The sequence below is a fragment of the Gavialis gangeticus genome, unplaced genomic scaffold (genome assembly GCF_001723915.1).
Source record: "Gavialis gangeticus isolate Ggan-Ray unplaced genomic scaffold, GavGan_comp1, whole genome shotgun sequence".
Lineage (NCBI taxonomy): Eukaryota > Metazoa > Chordata > Crocodylia > Gavialidae > Gavialis > Gavialis gangeticus.
Genome location: NW_017729026.1, coordinates 19,440,118 through 19,458,135, shown reverse-complemented (window position 1 = coordinate 19,458,135; position 18,018 = coordinate 19,440,118). Strand labels below are relative to the sequence as shown.

The 18,018-nt window shown below is 41.4% G+C and overlaps 1 protein-coding gene across 1 annotated transcript in view; it reads left to right on the top strand.

Annotated features, from left to right (window-relative positions):
* RFX6 (regulatory factor X6) overlaps window positions 1-18,018 on the top strand; it is a gene marked incomplete at its 5' end in the record, with an annotated part of 96,222 nt that overhangs the window by 38,478 nt on the left and 39,726 nt on the right. Inside the window, 5 exons of the mRNA XM_019520223.1 lie at window positions 603-680; window positions 3,961-3,988; window positions 9,806-9,913; window positions 14,700-14,777; window positions 14,875-14,988. Coding sequence (XP_019375768.1) covers window positions 603-680; window positions 3,961-3,988; window positions 9,806-9,913; window positions 14,700-14,777; window positions 14,875-14,988 — 406 coding nt within the window. The remainder of the gene's footprint in view (window positions 1-602; window positions 681-3,960; window positions 3,989-9,805; window positions 9,914-14,699; window positions 14,778-14,874; window positions 14,989-18,018) is intronic.

The window sequence follows — 18,018 nt, the reverse complement described above, 5'->3', positions numbered from 1 at the left end:
CCCCCCAAAACCCCCCCCCCCCCCCCCCCCCGCCGAGTAGGGGGCTAGACTTGGGGCAAGCTGTCTGTATCTGCCCAGTAAGGAAGTGTGCTCTACTGCCCCCTGGCTTCTGGCCTGGGCCACTAAAGGCATGTGGCTACATTTCCAGAATCAAAAGTGAATGTCTGTCCACTTGCCTATTTGTTCAATCTACACAGCTTAAACTAACCTGCGAAGACTGAATTGATTTAGCCTCTGGCTTTTTGACTGTCTGTACTTAGCCTTGGTGTTTGAGCCAAGTCTTGGCCCTATTCAACATAGCAAAATCCTTCCTGCTCTCAGTGAAACAGGATTTGGCTCTAAGACAACAACAAAAAGCCCAACTTTAATTAAAAGGTAGTGTAGAGAAAGATTTCTCCTATTTGTCTATTTGCCTATATATTTCAGGCATCATTTGATAGTTTTATTTGCTGAGTTCCCCAATACTTTGTCTCCCTTCTCAACAAGTTACAAATCTTACTGTGGCCAAATGAAAGCACGCTCAATTTTAGCATCAATTTATTTCCCTTTTGACTTTTATGGGCATCCCCCAAAAGCATAAGTAGTCCTTTTATTTTTTTCAGGTATCATTATTATGGAATTGGCATTAAGGAAAGCAGTGCCTATTACCACTCTGTGTATTCTGGAAAAGGCTTGACAAGGTAAAGTAACATATCTTTTGAGATTAAGTCTCTGTCATTGTATTCTGCAATGTGTTTAGTGTTTATCTAAGCATCATCTCCTTTATCCATCTACATTCACAGAGCACCTATCACTGTTGTGTCTAGACACCAGTAGTTCTGTATACTGATGGATTTAGTACTCCTGACTTTGGAAAATATTTTACTCTCCAAATTCCAGAATTAATTTTTTTGATGCAATGAGCAGTCCCCAGCTGGTATAAGTCAGTGTGGCTCCATTTAAATCAGAGTGGCTTTACACTAACTGGGAATCTGGCCCTTTAATCTTAAAGCAACAAACTTCAATAAAAGAAGCATATTAGAAGGTCCGTCTTCTCATTTCCCTACCCAGTACAGATGAACATTGTGAAGTGCTGGGGGAATGGTGTGAAGCCGGCACCTGTGGGCAAGAGAGAGGGCTCACTGTAGATTAATATTTACTGGTTCTTTTACTGGAAAATACCAGTTTAAACCTAAACCAGGAAGCTCTAATTATATTTATTTAAGGGACAGCTAGCAAGATCAATACATTACGATAGCTGCATGTTGGTTTACCAAAGATTAATAGTTCATAAAACAAATGTCTCTGTTCACATATGGCTTGAATGATGACTTTCATTGTCAATGACAGTATACAGACAGGACTGGGATTCTGAGAAAGGAAAAGAATAAGTGAGTTTATATATAGAAAATTCGGCAACTGACAGCTTTTAGTTATGACCATGTTAGTGGGGTACAAGAAACAGGGCAAGCAAAAAAAGTTGAGGTTAGTGTGGTCATTGTATTGAGAAAAGAGAGCTTGCTGTTGGCAATACTCTGTATATAAAAATCTGAATCTGCCATTTTGTTATCCAGCATTTATCAAAGGCTGAGGCTGTGTTGGTGGTACACAGGTCAATGAGCTTCTTTTACAATACAGAACTATTGCAAACAAATCACTTATTTAATTGACTGAAAGACAAGGAGCTTAACAAAGGGAGGCATCTCACTAGTGGTTCTATCTCAGTCAGTGCCACGTACCATTTGGTGCAGGTCAGCGTCCTGGCCAACTTCTGTGAGGTTAAGTGGAATTAGTACAAAAGTATCCAGGGTCAGATTTTTAAAGGAACTTAAATACATAAAGATGCAGATTGACATTTATTGCCACTTAGTAGGCTCCTGGATACCACCAATTTCAATAAGAATTGGGCTACTACACACTTCAAAGAATTCCTGCCTGCATCTATAGGCACCGACAGCTTACATGGCAAAGGGCATAGTGGTACCTAACTTCTGTACATCTTGCAATCCAGTGTAAATTACAATTACAAGGTAGGCACACAGGTTACCCAAACAACAAGTCAAGAGAGTTAGGATGCACAGAAGCCAGCAGACTTTGTAGGTGGCTACCTAAGTTAGCCAGTAGAAAACGCTGAGAAAAAGGATGGAGGCTAAGTTTCTTTTTGGTATTCTCAGCTGTCAACCATCTCCTGGGGTTAGCACTCACCTGGGAGTGTTTGTGGGGAGGGAGGGGGAAACCTGTTTTCAAATCCCTACTGTTCCTGATCTGGAGAAGAAACTCAAATGCTAGTTTTCCACAACTAAGGACGTGTGATCTGAGCAGCTGGGTGGCAGTAGGACTAGGGTAGTTGGATGTGTGCCTCTGTTCCCCTTGGCCCCAGAAGAAACTTAAGTCACCTTGGAGACTACACTCTCAGAACATTAACTACCAGTAGCAATAGGCAGCAGCTGAGCAGGAGCTCTGAAGATCTCCATTGGACTTAAGCCACAACTATTCAGTACCCTGACCATACCTGGCAGTGGCACCCTCAAGCAAGCTACACAGTTCTGGGTAGGCTGCTTCCTAAACCAGAAAGAATGGCACTTGTTGCAGAATAGTTCTACTTTTGGAGGATGTCTACCTATAGCAGCACAGCATGCTTGAGGGCATGTCGGTATGTAGCCAGAGATGCCTAGCTGCCAACTTAAACGTAAAGAGTTCCTTTGTAAATTTATCCCTTAGGCCTTTAATAATAAGTCTCCCAACCTTCAGAGAAGAAAGTGTAGCCCATTCCTACTAATTACACAGGCAGCAGTATGGGAAGAGCTTTTGAATGGGGCTCTAGAGGAGCTCTGTCAGCAAAGGCTGCCTGGCTTGTCTGGAATCAGGCTGTCCCCATGCTGCTCCATCCAAAATACATACCTTGTAGTCAGTGAGTTTGTTTGTACCCTCCCTTTATTCTTGGTGCTTGAATGTCAGGAGTCAACACCTTCTAATTATGCCTCTGAGCCATTCTCTTCTCCTGGGTCTGATCTGTGCGGGCAGAATGCCTTTGGCCACCTCTGCTGTGCTGTTAAAGCTCCACTTCCTATCAATAGGGCACAAATCAGAAACATGAAACCACAATATTGTCCATAACAACTTTAAGGGTTCATATTGCCAGTGTAATCTTATCACTTGGCAGCTAAAATAAGGGAGAAATGCCAATAATTAAACAAGTCATAACAACATTGTTTTCATCATTGAATTGATCCTTATAAAACCAGGCACCTTGGGATTCTTTAGGTTATCATTTCTAATTAAAATTTTATGTTTTCTATTTACTGCACCTATGGCTGGCTTCAAAAAACAGAAAGGTCAATGGGAATCTTTTCATTGACTTTTATGGGCATTGGATATGGTCATTAGTATAACACAATAATAACTGAACTGTTAAGTACTCCTTGTAGTTATTAATGAAATGCCTCCATCAGAAGTACATCCTAAACACAATGAAACTGTTCTGTATGTACAGAGAGCAGGCCATTTCTGGCAATCATTAATCTATGGATTTTTTTTCATTCACCTCAAAAGGGAAATATTGAATACTCCTTCCCCTTCCCCTAATTTCCTCCCCCTTCCCCCCAGTCTAAATCTACTTCAACCATTATAAAATATTCTAGATTCCAGCTAAATACATCATTAACTTGCTTCTGTGCTGCCCTATTTGATTCTGCGAGGTTACCCAGGTTTGCAAATGAGACAGAATCTTGGCCTTGTACATTCCTACTTATTCACTGTCCTAAATCCTTCACTTCTAAAAAAAGTCTGCCCTGGCTTAGGTGTTATTTGCATGTGTTTGGGAACTTACAGAAGTAATAATATTTTTTAAAAACCTAATTCTTTAGACATATTTATTTTGGAGGCTCTTGATCGTTATTGTTCTAGATGATGCATTACATTTTTTGAAATAACTGTTATGTTCTTTTTTAATGAAGCAATAACATTCATTTGTTTTCAAAGGTTTTCTGGAAGCAAATTGAAAAATGAGGTAAGCACTGTTCCCTGATTCCTTTCACCTCTAAACTGTTTATTCACAGTAATGCTATTGGGTAGAGTTTTTCAATACCAGTTTCTTTGCAAATTGTAACAGCCCTATATTATCTACTACTTTTACTGAGGCTAAGTGTGTATTACATTATTACAGGAATAGAGGATATATAGAAGTGGAAGGGAACTCCTAGGTCATCAAGTCTAGTTTTCTGTTACTGTAGGCACCCACACCATATAATCCCTTTCATAAGGCTATTCCATCTTAAAAATTTACAATAATGGCTACTAAACCTACTATTGGAAAGCTACTCCAGAATGTCACTAACTTTTTAGAAACCTTCTTCTTCTTCTAACTTCCAGCATAAGTGTATACATGGACAGTTTATTTCACTTGTTCTTAGGTTTGAATTGTCTGATAGATTAAATAGCTCTATCCCTCTGTTGTGTTTTTATAGAGACCAGTTATGTCCCTTCTCAGTCTTTGTTTTTTAAGGTTGAACAAGACAGTTTTTTTATAGTATTCTCATAAGATAGGGTTTCCATTTCCCTAATCACCCTTGTAGCTCTTCTCTGCACCTATTCCATTTTGGATACATCATTCTTGAATGAATGAAATTATTAGAACTGTACTTAGTATTCCAGATGAGAGTTTACCAGTACTTGTTCAAAGGCATAATTTTTTCCCTCTGCTTCTGGAAATACTTGGTCTGAGACATTCTAAGATCATATTTGCTTTTTCTGTAACTCTGACATCTCATAGTTATATTTTGATTGACAGATACCAGGTCATCTTCTTCTGCCTTATCCAGCTGATGAGTTCCCAGACTATAGCAGAAATTCTCGTTATTAGTCACTACATACCTGACCTTGAATTCTGTATTGTTAAATTTAAACCCATTTCTTTTAGTCAATTCTTAAAGGTCACTAGGTTCTTCTTGAATGATATTCCAATCTACCACCATACAAGTGTTGCCTCTCACCTTTGTGTCACCAACAACTTTCATTATCAGGCTTCTGCTTCTTGAGCCACAGTTATTAATAAAAGTATAAATTAATATTTGTCCAAAGCCTGATTCTTGAGACTCTTTATTAGCAGTAAACAGCCTTCAGCTCAACAGTTCCCCTTTCATTACAGCCCACTGTCATCTCTTCTTACCTACCTAATAATTCTTGCACTAATCCCCATCTTCTCCAATTTAACTAATATGTTCTCTATGATACCATATCTTTACTAAAGTCCACATAAATGAGGTCTACTGCCTTTTCTTTGTCTAGTAATCATTTATCTTATTGAAGAAAGATACTAGAGTGGTCAGTCCTTGATAAATGCATGTTGCATTTTAGCCCATTTGCCCTTTACCTCCATGTCTTTATTTTTGCCTTCAAAATTTGTTCTAAAGCCCTTGCTTTAATTGCATACAGTTGAAGGCAGACTAATGAGCCTGTAGTTACCCAGCTCATCTCTTTTCCCTTTTCTTAAATGTAATATAGGTATATTTTACAGGTAGTACAGTTACTATTTTCCAGTTGCAACTTGCAATACCCAGCTTGATAGTTTTACTAAAAAATCTAGCTTTTTAGACTTGCAATTTCATGTGCCAATTCTTTCAGAATTCTGGGAGGGGGATTATCTGGTCACTCTGACCCAAATACATTAAGCTTTTTGAAATTTCTTTCCACCTTGGATACAGTCATTTCCACGGTCCTCATTCCTATTAGACATCCTACCTTTGCCAGTATGTTCAGCATCTTTGGCTTGATTGACAGCTAAACCCAATGAAGTATGCCCAGTACTGGCAAGAAGAGACTTCCCAACGTAAGAGCAGTGTAGTCTGACTCTCTGTTGTATGAGACTATGCAGGCTGGTTTAGAAAGAAGAATAAGCAGGGTCTTATCCAATTGGTGTAAGTGAAAAATGGGCAACATACTTTCCATTAAAGTAAATGGATAATATGCCTGAATCCCTGTTCACTACCTTGAAAATTGTTCAATTAGTTATTCCAGAAATGATTTACCTTGACTCCTTGAGGAGGAACTCCTATTAGCAACTCAAACATCAACAGATTTTAAAGAATTTGTCAATGAAATTTCAGTGAATAGAGACACTATTTATTGCTGGTATGTTTTATCACATTTCTAGTATTTTTCTGGATGTGAAGATATTAGCAAATTCTTTTATCTAAATCAGTTAGTGTGTCATTAGAGACTGCATGGTTAATTAGGCAGGTAATATTGCTGTAATTATCTTAATGTTAAATAGCCATTAGAAACAGATGGTATTAAAATGAAAGGGCAGGTGGCAGTGGGTTAAGATATCAAACCTAGCACTGAGCCACAGTCATATAAGCCCATTAGCAGAGTAAAATGTTGCAAATATTCTACTCTTTAAAAGAAAGCCTTTTAAATGAACTAATTTCTTTTAATAAAAGCTTTTAATACATTTAATAGACAATTGCATAATGAAGTCAGATAGATTGCTTCTGTTATCAATTAAAAAGCTCCTGATGCTAAAAGGCAATTGTAGATCTGCAGAAATACTGACTCAAACCTGTATCTAACCATCTATTGTTTAGGTCAATATGGTATTTAAATTTTTTTCATTTCTCTCTTTACCTGTGGTTGAATACATTGATGCAGGCAGGGTGCAGTTTAAGTAACATACATTTTTCATTCCTAGCTCTCTATTTTGTTTTGTTTTTAAATGGCACTGAACTGTTCATTAAAATCTGATTATGAGAGAGCTCACATCCACAGCCTCAAAAATGGATCAGAAATATCAGGTTTAACATTTCAATTTTTTTAAAGGGGAACATGAATGATAAACAATGATCAGCTACAATTCTTGTTTTCTAAACTACTTAATTTAAAACTGACCTCCAACTGGTGAGATCTTATCAGAAGACACAACAAAACATCTTTTTTTTTAATTCCTTGTACCACACCAGCTCAACTTACTAATATACTAAGGTGAGATTCACCCCACACAGTGTTCATCTACACGTGTGCTTTAATGCACAGTAGCCTATTTTACTGTGCATTAAAGTGGAGCATAAAACAACGTGCTGTTACACTTATGCTCAGTAAAATAGGCTACTGTACATTAAGCATCACCTAAAAAATGTGTGCTTGCGCTACTGTACATTAGGGCAGCCTAATGTACATTAATTTAGTACGTCACATTGGAGGTACTAAATTTAATGCACATTAAGAAAAGCGTGTTCAAGCACAAGCAGATGTGCCCACAGAGGGCTAGAACAAGGCCAGCTACCACCTAAGCTCTCAAACTAGAATGTACTTGCCTAGTGGACAGTAGTATAACTAGGAGTGAGCAAATAAAGCAACAGCCCCAGGCACCAATTCAGAGGGGGCACAAGAATGATGACTATTGGCTCATCTGCTGCTGCCTAGGGCACAGAAATTGTTTGTAACACCTTTGATAAATCCTGCCTCATCCAGAATTAGTAGGCTTATTAGGGTGAAAGTCTTCTCAGTTCAAAAGGTCTGTACAAGGCTCTGTGCACTGCTATGCCTGTCTAACAGGATTAGGTGAGATTGAAATGGAATGCTGAGCCTTGGCCAGTCTGCCCAGAGGCAATATATGGGAGCCAACATGATTCATCAAGGAAGGATGACATGTATTATGTTAATTTATTTTGACAGTTGTAGTTTCATCTTAATTATAGTAGTTCATACTGCATTACTAAGTTTAATGCAGTGTAAATAGTAAAAGTAAGAAAGCCTTAATAATGTTATACATGGTGTTACTGTTCAAATTTTGCTGGAAGTAGGCTGATGCAGCCAGAATCTCATGAGAATTATAAAATGAGCAAACTAAAGAAGTGTGGATTTGTCATGTCCTATTGTATAGTCAGTGAAGTAGGGCTGTTATTGTTTCTTGATATGCACCTACTGTCTCTTCACACTGGAATGGCTAATATGAAAGTTCAGGGTTACAATTTTAAAATATTTTTCTCTATATACATATAGCCTGCACTTGTGCTGAGATTTTTAGTCCTCACAAATTCAGCAGGCTTAAAGGTAGGCTACTACTTAAGTGGAAAACAATGGGGAATGTTTAGGAACCACAAAAGCTGGTGGAGGGAGCATTTTTTTTCTCTGATTGGGTGGATCTACATAAGATGTTTACTGCACAGTTAACCAATTAACTGCACAGTAAACATCTCAGCATCTACACGTACCTCCCTATTAGGGCACATGAAACTAATAAACTCTGCAGCGGGATAGCGCTTGTAAATACAAGTCCTACCCTGCTGCAGGGTTTTTTCATGCACAGCAGCACATGTGTAGATGCTGCCCTGGCTGGCTGAGGCACAGGGTGCCTCAGCTCAGGACTAGCCAGTGGGGCCTCACCCCAGGCAGCTTTTCCACAGCATGTGGAGATGGTGGAGTAGTCAGCCTGGGCTGGCTGCTTCCCCATCTCCATGTGCCACTCCACAGCTGGCTGGGGTGTAGTGTGCCTTGGTATGGGGGCTGCCTTCCAGCTAGCCCTGCACTGAGACTCCCTGTGTCCCACCCAACACCTCATCCCTCCCTGCAGCACATGGAGCCCAGTCAGAGCAGCCCTGGGCTGGCAGGCTGACCCCCTGAGTCACCTATCAGCCTGGACTGTTCCAACTGGCCTTCATGTGATGCACACAAATAAACTCCAGAGCAATTTGCTCCACAGTTTTGTGCTCCCGGGTGCACATTCAAAAGGTGTGTCTGAGAGCAAAATACTCTGGAGCAAGAAGCTCCACAATTTATTGGTCTTCATTAATTGGATGTGTAGACATGCCTAGTCAGTCCTAACTAGTGCCACAACCAGCTTAGTTTGAGGCACTGAAGTATTCCTGAGAATACTATCCTTATGGGTTATCTGTAGGCACCCAGCACTGTTTGGAAGAGGGAAATGACCATAGTGTTCTGACCAAATTCCAGCTTGGCTAATGATAATTTGCCTACCTATATTGCCTTGACATTTTAGTTGAACAAATTATTTCTCACCTCTTACTCCAATGTTCAGTCCTGGAGGATTTATTTAGGCAGATCTCCTACTGTCTAGGAACTTCAGTTCTAAGCTTAGGAGTTACTTCATAGTTTTGCTGCAGACCAGTAATAATCTGTGGCTACCTCCTCTTGGATAGCTCAATCTTCAGCAGGGATCAAACCAATAAACCTGTTTTTTTGGACTAATCTAGGACTCTGTCAGCTATATGAAAGTAGAAGAGCTCTCAGAGCTAATTTGCTTTATGGAAGGAAATGAATGGGAATCACCTGTGTACAAGTCAGACTATTCTGGGGACCTTTATAAATACATGGGAACCTATTTTCATCATAAGCCTCTTGGGTGTATCTGGACACTTACTGAAGTGACTGTGTTATTGGATTAAAAGTTTCTAAAAAGTCTCTTCTAGAAACCATGGGTCTAAAACAGCACTGTGAAAAGTCAGCAGAGTTATATTTAGGATAAATTTGACCCAATATCATTGCCTGCTCTTACAGAGCTCTGTGCCTGTAAATCTTGAGTCAGTTCTTTGAAGCCAGCAGAAGTTCATGAAGTCAGTGGAGTTAAGCCCAGGTTTGTACCATTTTGTAAACAGAATTTGGGGGATTAAAGATGAACACATGTTTAAGTCCTTACTATTCTAGGACCAAGGTTCAATAAGAATCAATATTATGAATGGATTACTTCCAAACTTAAATGTTTTGGAACTTCTGAGAGTCTTGCTAGATAAAACATTAGTTTAGTATTAATAATTGTTTTAGTAGTGGGGTACATATCTAATTTTTTCCTTGTATTTTCTTTATACTCTAGGGTGGCTTCACTCGAAAGTATTCTCTTAGTTCCAAAACTGGAACTCTCCTTCCAGAATTCCCCAGTGCTCAACACTTTGTGCTTCAAGGGTGCATTTCTAAAGACAAGGTAAAATGTGAGATGCCTCTTTCTTGATTTACAAACCAAAACTTGTCAGCGAACTTTCCTTCCATATCTTAGCCTTTGAGACATCATAGTATTGACATGAAAGAGTCACAAATGTCCATAATCAAACAGAGGTGACTGATTTATAGAAGGGGCAAACCTTTACTAATGCCGATTAACTGGCTCTCCAGTGGAAAAGTGGTTGAATTATTTACCTATTAACTCATCTAGTATTTTACAAACTGATGGTATGTAGGAAGGGGAGGGCAAAACAAACAAATAGTTAAGAGCTGTATTCATTCCAAATGCCTTTGTATTTTAAAGTAAATTTTCTACTGATTAGATTGGAGCAAGAAATAATTGGGTGAATTTTATCTTTTCTTCCCTCCCCCCATCTTCATCAATGGTCTATGAACAGATCTCAAAATTTTGAGCATATGGATTACTTCAAGTTATTCACTAATTTCCTTAGCAAATACTTCTTAGCCAGGATTCTATTTATATTTCATTGTTTTAATTTTATATACAATTGTAGTATCGACAATTTGTTCAGTTCTATATGCATCCTAGTAGGAAACAAGAACAAAGCCTTAGAACTTATGTAACTGACCAGCACAAAAGAAATGGTAAATTACATATTTCACCAGTCAGTACTGTGTTATTCTGATCCCCATTTGCTCTGTGAACTGTTCAATTAGCAGTTTTGCTGATGTAAACCACTAGTCATCATCATGTGTATGTATAAGTTTTACGTGATCCACAGGAGATATGCATCTTTTACAACTCCAAACTTCAGAGGTTAGCTCCCTAGATCCAGTTGTAAACTCTGGAAATTGACAGTTAAATCCCCCGAGGTGGCCAAAATGGTAGCTACCATTGTGATACTGGGGAGAGGGGTAACTGAAAGCTACTGACCTGCTCTTCCAGTACCTATTGCCTTATTCATCTCCTCAGAAACTGTAGCTACTGGGCTCATGTCTACTTTTTCAGGAGGTGTAAAAGGAGTAGAGACCATGGAAAACCTTATGTTATGAATAGCTATCAACAAGAAGCTCTAGACAGCACACAACAACAGTGATATTGGTTCTGAACAAAACCTGCAAATTATGCTACATAGTGGGTGCATCAACATGAGACTCTGACTGTGCAGCAGCCTAATAATACTGCATAGTAGCACGTCACAGCACAGACAGTGCTAATACACTACTGCGCAGTATTATTAGGTTACTGCTCAGTAGCATCACTTAAAAGATGTATGCTAGTGCTACTGTGCAGTAATTCTGTTTATTGTGTATTTATTTAGTACTTGCTTATACAAGCACTACATAAATGCAAAATAACCGCTGCACAGTAGCATCTCATGTAGATATGTCTAATGATGGGTACCAGCTACAGAAACATTATCCACTAACTGTATATGACTTTCTGACATCTCTCATTTGTTACAGGGTACTCCTGTAGCATCAATGTCTGAGGGCAGCTGGAGGTATCTGGCAAAACAAGTCTACTGGCTTTGTTCTCCTGTCTGCAGTTGCTGTCTTAGATTATTCTCATGGTTCCAAAAATAGGCTCTTTTTGGATAAACAAAAGTATATTCTGCATTTTAGAAATGATAGTGGGAACATAGCTTAGTTTAAGTTAAAGCAGAACTTTCTTATGTAGATAATCTCTTTTGTGGTTGAAAGAAGATTCAGTACAGCATGGCTGAGACTCTGTAGATCAGAGGTGGGCAGTTATTTTGGGCAGAGGGCTGCTTACCGAATTTGGCAAGTTGTCGAGGGTCGCATGGGTAGCCCCACCCCTTGACAGGTGTCCCGCCCCCTGGTTGCCACCTTGGGACCAGAAGTCCTGCCCCTAACCTCTGACCTTTGCCACTGGAAGTCCCTCCCCTTGCCCCTGGAAGTACTCCTTTGGGGAAGAGGGTTTGTCATCTTAGGGGAATAAAAAACAAATTACATACTAAAAATCAAACACCCATAATAATATATTTTAATTTAATTAAAAAATATATTTTGTCCTGATTTGTTTGTGCTATATATGCAGAAGTGATTGCATATGGGGGTTGTAGGGATGTGGGGATGTGTGTGTGTGGGTATGGGAGCCATGTAGTGCAGAGTGGCCAGTGGGCGGGTGGGCAGGAAAGTGAGAAAAGCAGCAGGGGGAGGGGTGGAGGAGTGGTAGCAAGTGGGAGCACAGGGCCTGCACCAACGTCTTGAGGCCAGCACCGGTACGGCCCAGGGTGGGGTGGTAGGAGAATGGGGTATGGGCTGGCAGGGGTCTGTGGAGCCAGGCTGGGCTGCACCAGCGGGGAGAGGAGGGAACTGCCCCACTCCATAGAGCCCCTGCCAGCCAGGACCCTGTGCTCCTGCTGCCCTGCTCTGGGCCCTGCCAGCGCTGGCTCCGGGATACCAGTATGAGCCATGTGCTCCTGCATGGCTGCTGCTGGCTCCCATGCATCCTCTCACTCCCAGTGCCCCTGTCCCAGCCCTGTGGTACAGGTGGGAACAAGCACACAGCCCCAACCCCATACACCCCATGCTTTCCCATCTGGACTGAGCAGCAGCAGGGAGGATGGTGCTTAGCATGGGGGAAAAGTGCGCTCCCCCATTGCCAGGCAAAGCTCATGCAGGGCTGTCCTACCTCTCTGCTATGTCACCATCACCCTGTGGGGCAGCGGGGGCAATGGAGAGCAGGCACAGGCAGCTCTGTGTGAGCTCCAAGTGGCTTCAGAGCCAAGGAGGTGATCCTCCCCCTCTACGCGACGCTGGTCAGGCCACAGCTGGAGTATTGTGTCCAGTTCTGTGCACCCCATTTCAAGAGGGATGTGGACAACATGGAGAGGGTCCAGAGGAGGGCCACCCGCATGATCCGGGGACAACAGGGCAGACCCTACAGTGAGAGACTGCGGGACCTGAACCTATTCAGCCTCCACAAGAGAAGGCTGAGGGGGGACCTGGTGACCGTCTATAAACTCACTAGGGGGGACCAGAAGGGTTTGGGGGAGACGCTGTTTCCCCTGGCGCCCGCTGGCATAACAAGGAGTAATGGGCACAAGTTGATGGAGAGGAGGTATAGATTGGACATCCACAAAAACTACTTCACAGTTAGGGTGGATAGGATCTGGAACCAACTTCCAAGGGAAGTGGTGCTGGCCCCTACCCTGGGGGTCTTTAAGAAGAGGCTGGATGCCTACTTGGCTGCACTCATTTGAGTCCCGTTTCTTGTTTTGGGGTTTTGTTGTTCTCCCGCCCTGGCGGGGGGTCGGGCTAGAAGATCTATTAGGTCCCTTCCGACCCTAAATCTATGAAACTATGAAACTATGAAAGCAGCCCTCCTGCTTGCTACCGTAAGGCAGTGTTTTCTGCTGCTGCCCGCCTAGAGCTTGTGCCATGCTAGGCTGCAGTGCAGCTGCTTCACCACCATAGGCAACTGGTAGGGGGTGCATGGGGGTCATGTGCCCCCCCTGAAGTGGGCGGTGCCCCCCGATGGCCAACACTGATGCTGTTGGTAGGGCTGGTGCCGCCCCTGAGAGGGCAGCTGCCATCGGCGGCTTCTCCAGATTCCGGAGGCACCAGTCACTCATGCTCACCTCCACCTCTGTGCTGCCCAGCTGCTGCTCCACATTGCCACTGCTGTACAGATATAGTTTCATTGATGTATCACAGTATAATTCTTGGAAAGAAATATTTCATTCAGCTGCAGAATTGTGAAAATATCCAGAATGTAGCTCAAATGATTTTTAATGAGGATGAAGAAATTTGAGAATTTGGAAAAGCAAATGTCAACTGTGGGAGTTACAATTAAAAGAGGGTGATATTTTCTGAAATGTGATTTTTTATTTATTTAACATTTTTCAAAAGGTCTACAAATAATTCATTAACATGTTGAATTTATTAACATGCTATTGTGCAACACTTTCAAAGTCAATAGTGTTGGTTCACACAAGGAACTATGTATTAGAACTCATCATAATTTTTCTGACAGTCTAAAGTGTAACCTGTTTCATACAAAAGTGGGCTGTGATTCACTGGAAACATTTGCTAGCCTTAGCAAGCTTTTTAGGAACCTGGACCATCAACCAGATTTTTCCCAGTACCTAGGTTTTTTCTTTTTGAAAATGTTTTGCAGATGAACAACTTTACTTACGTGTGATCTCATTTTTCTAGACATGAAGACAATTTCTATTGTCAGTTATTTGTCTGCAGTCCCATTAATATAAAAGAGCATTACACTTGAGATGAATCAGTTTATTGAGATGAAAGAAAAGTTCTGGTTTAAGGCTTTGCTTTTGTAAGGTGATGATTAAACTTTGACCAAATGACTGACAGCTTTTTTCTCATTTGTCCAACCAGATGATGTTTCAAAACACTCATAGACGCCTATAGTAGCCTAATGATTAACTTGCACTGCCCTTAGTGATTAATCCTATCTTTAAAAATGTCCATGTACTTCACCAACTGACTTGGTAGAAGTAACGTCTTTCTGTCCATGCAATAGCTCTGTATGCATTTTCAAAATATATTCAGTGATGCACCTGCACTTCTGATAGTAGGAAGGGGCCCTGGAAATGTTGATACAGTATTAGATATGAATGTTCAATATACTGTTATTTCCTATAGATCTATGGCCACAATATATATATTTGTGTCATATATTTTCACTTCTTTTATACTACAAATTTTGTGTTCTGTACTTAAGCACTAGCAAAAGAAAGCAGAAACCCGTTTTGTTATATAACTAAAGGGGAAGGGGGACAGATTCTGCTTAATCTTTCTTTCTTCCAAAACAGGTAGATACCCTTATCATGATGTATAAAACACACTGTCAGTGTGTCCTTGACAATGCAATTAATGGGAACTTTGAAGAGGTAAGGCTGTTTACACACACATTCTTGGTTATATATGCACAGGTAGCAGAAAAGGCACTGCTTATGCACAACCAATGTTTTGGTTTCCTTTCCATAGATTCAGCATTTTTTGTTACATTTTTGGCAAGGAATGCCAGACCACCTTCTGCCTCTGCTTGAAAATCCTATCATCATCGACATCTTCTGTGTCTGTGACTCAATACTCTACAAGGTGAGCTAGGCATTCAGTTGTATGGATAACCTCTGCCATCTCACTGCTTGTACCTAGGTAAAATATAATACAGAAGTTAGAACAAGAGAAGTCCTGGGACTTGACTGTCTTCTCCACACTTGTGTAAAACCAGCATTGATGCTATAAATGTCATTTGCATAAAACCCGTGTAAGTGAAAACAGAATTCTGTTTCCTAATCAATGGAATTTCTGTTCCCTAATCAGCCACAATTTTTGTCACACACAAGGCCAAATCCTGAGCTTCTCACTCAGGTTTTACTGAAGGAAACTCCCCTTATGGAGCCAACACCCACAATGAAGATTAGGCCTGAGTAAAGATGAGGTCTTGCCTATACACAAAATAGTTACAACTAATACCAATATCAAAAGCTCTTTTCCCAGTACAGCTTATGTTGTTCTACAAGATGTTGTTCAAGATTCTTAACTAGAATGGTAAAAAACCTCTTTTGCCAGTATCACCTGGTTTTCTATCAGGGGCTTTTTTTCTGGTATAATAACCATGGGAACACATGACTCCAAGGGACCCTCTGGGAGAGTGAGTCCAGTTGCCTGCTGTCACAGACTCTATGCTGTATAATCCTCTTAATAAACTGATCCACCTGCACCAGTTAAAATTTTTTTCTGGTGCTATTCTGACTGGAAGGTCAACCAGCCTAATTGTGTTGGCAAACCTTGTGGCACAGGCCTGGTCTGACTCTTCTCTTGTGAAAGTAGAAGTACCTGTAGAGGTAGAGTGGAAGTGCACCAATACATTGGTCCGATATCAGATCGGCACCCATATAAAGAAAATTGACAGCATCGGAAGTCAGCTTTTTTTGCCTGATGTGGCTGATATATGCATGTGTGCAGCCACAGCACAGCACGTAGGCAGTAAGGAACACAGCCTGGCAGCTTGGATAGCTGTGTCCATTTGGTAAGTCTGTTGTGCTGGAAGGGGAGGAGAAAGGAAAGGGGGATAGGGGACAAATCGAGGACCCCGCAATGAGGGAGGGAAAGGGGCTGGAGCAGTGGCAGGTGTTACCCAGTGGTGGGGGGGAGCGCGGGATGGAGCCGCGTTTCATCCGGGGGTCACAGGGAGAGAGGGCAGCTCCTGCTGCTGTGCACACCCCGAGAGGGCATGGAGGGGGCGTGTGCCTCTAGATTTGTGTGCAGAGCAGGTTGGGGTGCTGCTTTGGGCTGGAGCACAGCCCTGGCCCCAGCCCACAGCAGCAGCCTGCCCCACCCTGCACACAGATCTGAAGGCACGCGCCCCCTTTGCCCTTCTGGGGTATGCACAATGGCAGTAGCCACCCTCCCTCCCCACACCCCACAATGAGCCACAGCTCCATCCCATGCTCTGCCCTGGTTGGGAAGTGCATGCCCCTGCCCCAGCCCCACTCCCTCCCTCACCGCAGGGGTCTTGATCTGCCCTCCCCACACCTATGCCTTCCCCTTCCACCACAACAGACTTACCAGCCAGACACTTCTTTTCAAGCTGCCAGGCTGCACATTGGAAATTGGATCAGTATTGGCCAATATGCCCCCTTAAAAATCAGCTATCAGTATTACCCCCATAAATCTCTATCGGTGCACCCTTACTATAGATATAGGCACAGTAGTGTGCTAAGGAACTCTCACTACTGCATAGTACAGAGTGGTGTTTCACCCTCGGGGCTATGCTGATGCATCTATTTTGGTAAAAGAATTCCCTCTCTAATTAAAAAACTGAATCACTGTAAAAACTGTGCAAACCAGGCTACAGTAGGGATCTTAGACTTTGGCATCTAATCTCTCTCTGTTTAACTTTACCACCCATGAAAAAGAAATAGCAGCAATCAGGGGTGCTACTTTCAGGTTTGTGTGTTGGATTTCTTAGAAAAATCTGATCCATAAGTAATGAAAGTCTTTAAAGCATCTGGAGTTCCACAGGAGACACCATACAAATATGAAAGGATTATTGCAATCTTCCTGCTAAGTTTCACAGATCCACAAAGATTACATGAAGGAGCAACTGGCAAGTCAGAAAACCAAGCTCATGTGTGAACAGAGTTGGGGTTACTTAACACTACATATTTTTCTGGGACTATTTGTATTTCTTTACTGAAATCAAGAAAAATATCCACCAAAGGAAAATGTATTTCAGAAAGGCATTACAGCAGTAAAGGAAGTAGATATTACTAGATTGAATATGTAGTACGAAAATAGTATAAAGATATGAATTACTCCTCTTTGACTATCTCCATTGCCTTATCTCCTTATGTGCCTTGGATTTATAGTGGGTTTTCATTTTACAAATGGATAGTACAAAATCTACATACACACTTGTTATGAATAAAGATAATATCTATGTCAAAGGGGGAATATGCCACAAAGTACAGAATTAGAACCCTGAAATAATAAAATTTCGCACAACTTAAAGAATTCAGTATTTCTTCTATGTCACTTTCCCTTAGGTCTTGTTTCTAAGAATTCAAAACATTCTTGACATTATATTTATCAAACAATTGGGCATTTTAGTGGGTTACCAATAATAATGATCACAATAGTTGGAACAAATGTATTTATATTATATGAACTGTATAAGAAAGTTGGTCTTGACGTAGACTTTCCTTTTTGGCAAAAAGACAATTGGAGGGGTTGGAATCCAGTGAAATCTCTCAAGAGTTTTTTCACATCTCTGTGAATGAGTTACAGGACCTGCACCAAATCGTGAAAACTCTCTGGGACATATGTGCAGCAGAAGAAGGGATAGCTCAATTGCTGAGGATACTAATCAACAGGGATCTGGGTTTCCCGTTCTCTGTGGAAAAGCATGTAAAAATGCGGCTTTTCTCCTTTAAAGGAGAAAAATGCGGATTTCCCCCTTTAAATGAGAAAATCGCAGGAAATCGTGGATTTCCTCTTGCAGACTGGAAGCCTTCCAGCCTGCAAGGAGCTGCTTGGGGCTGGGGAGAGTGGAGGAAGGATGATTGAAGGAGGGGGCACCACATACACAGGCAGTTACCATTAAGCAGCTGACCTGTGGTAAAT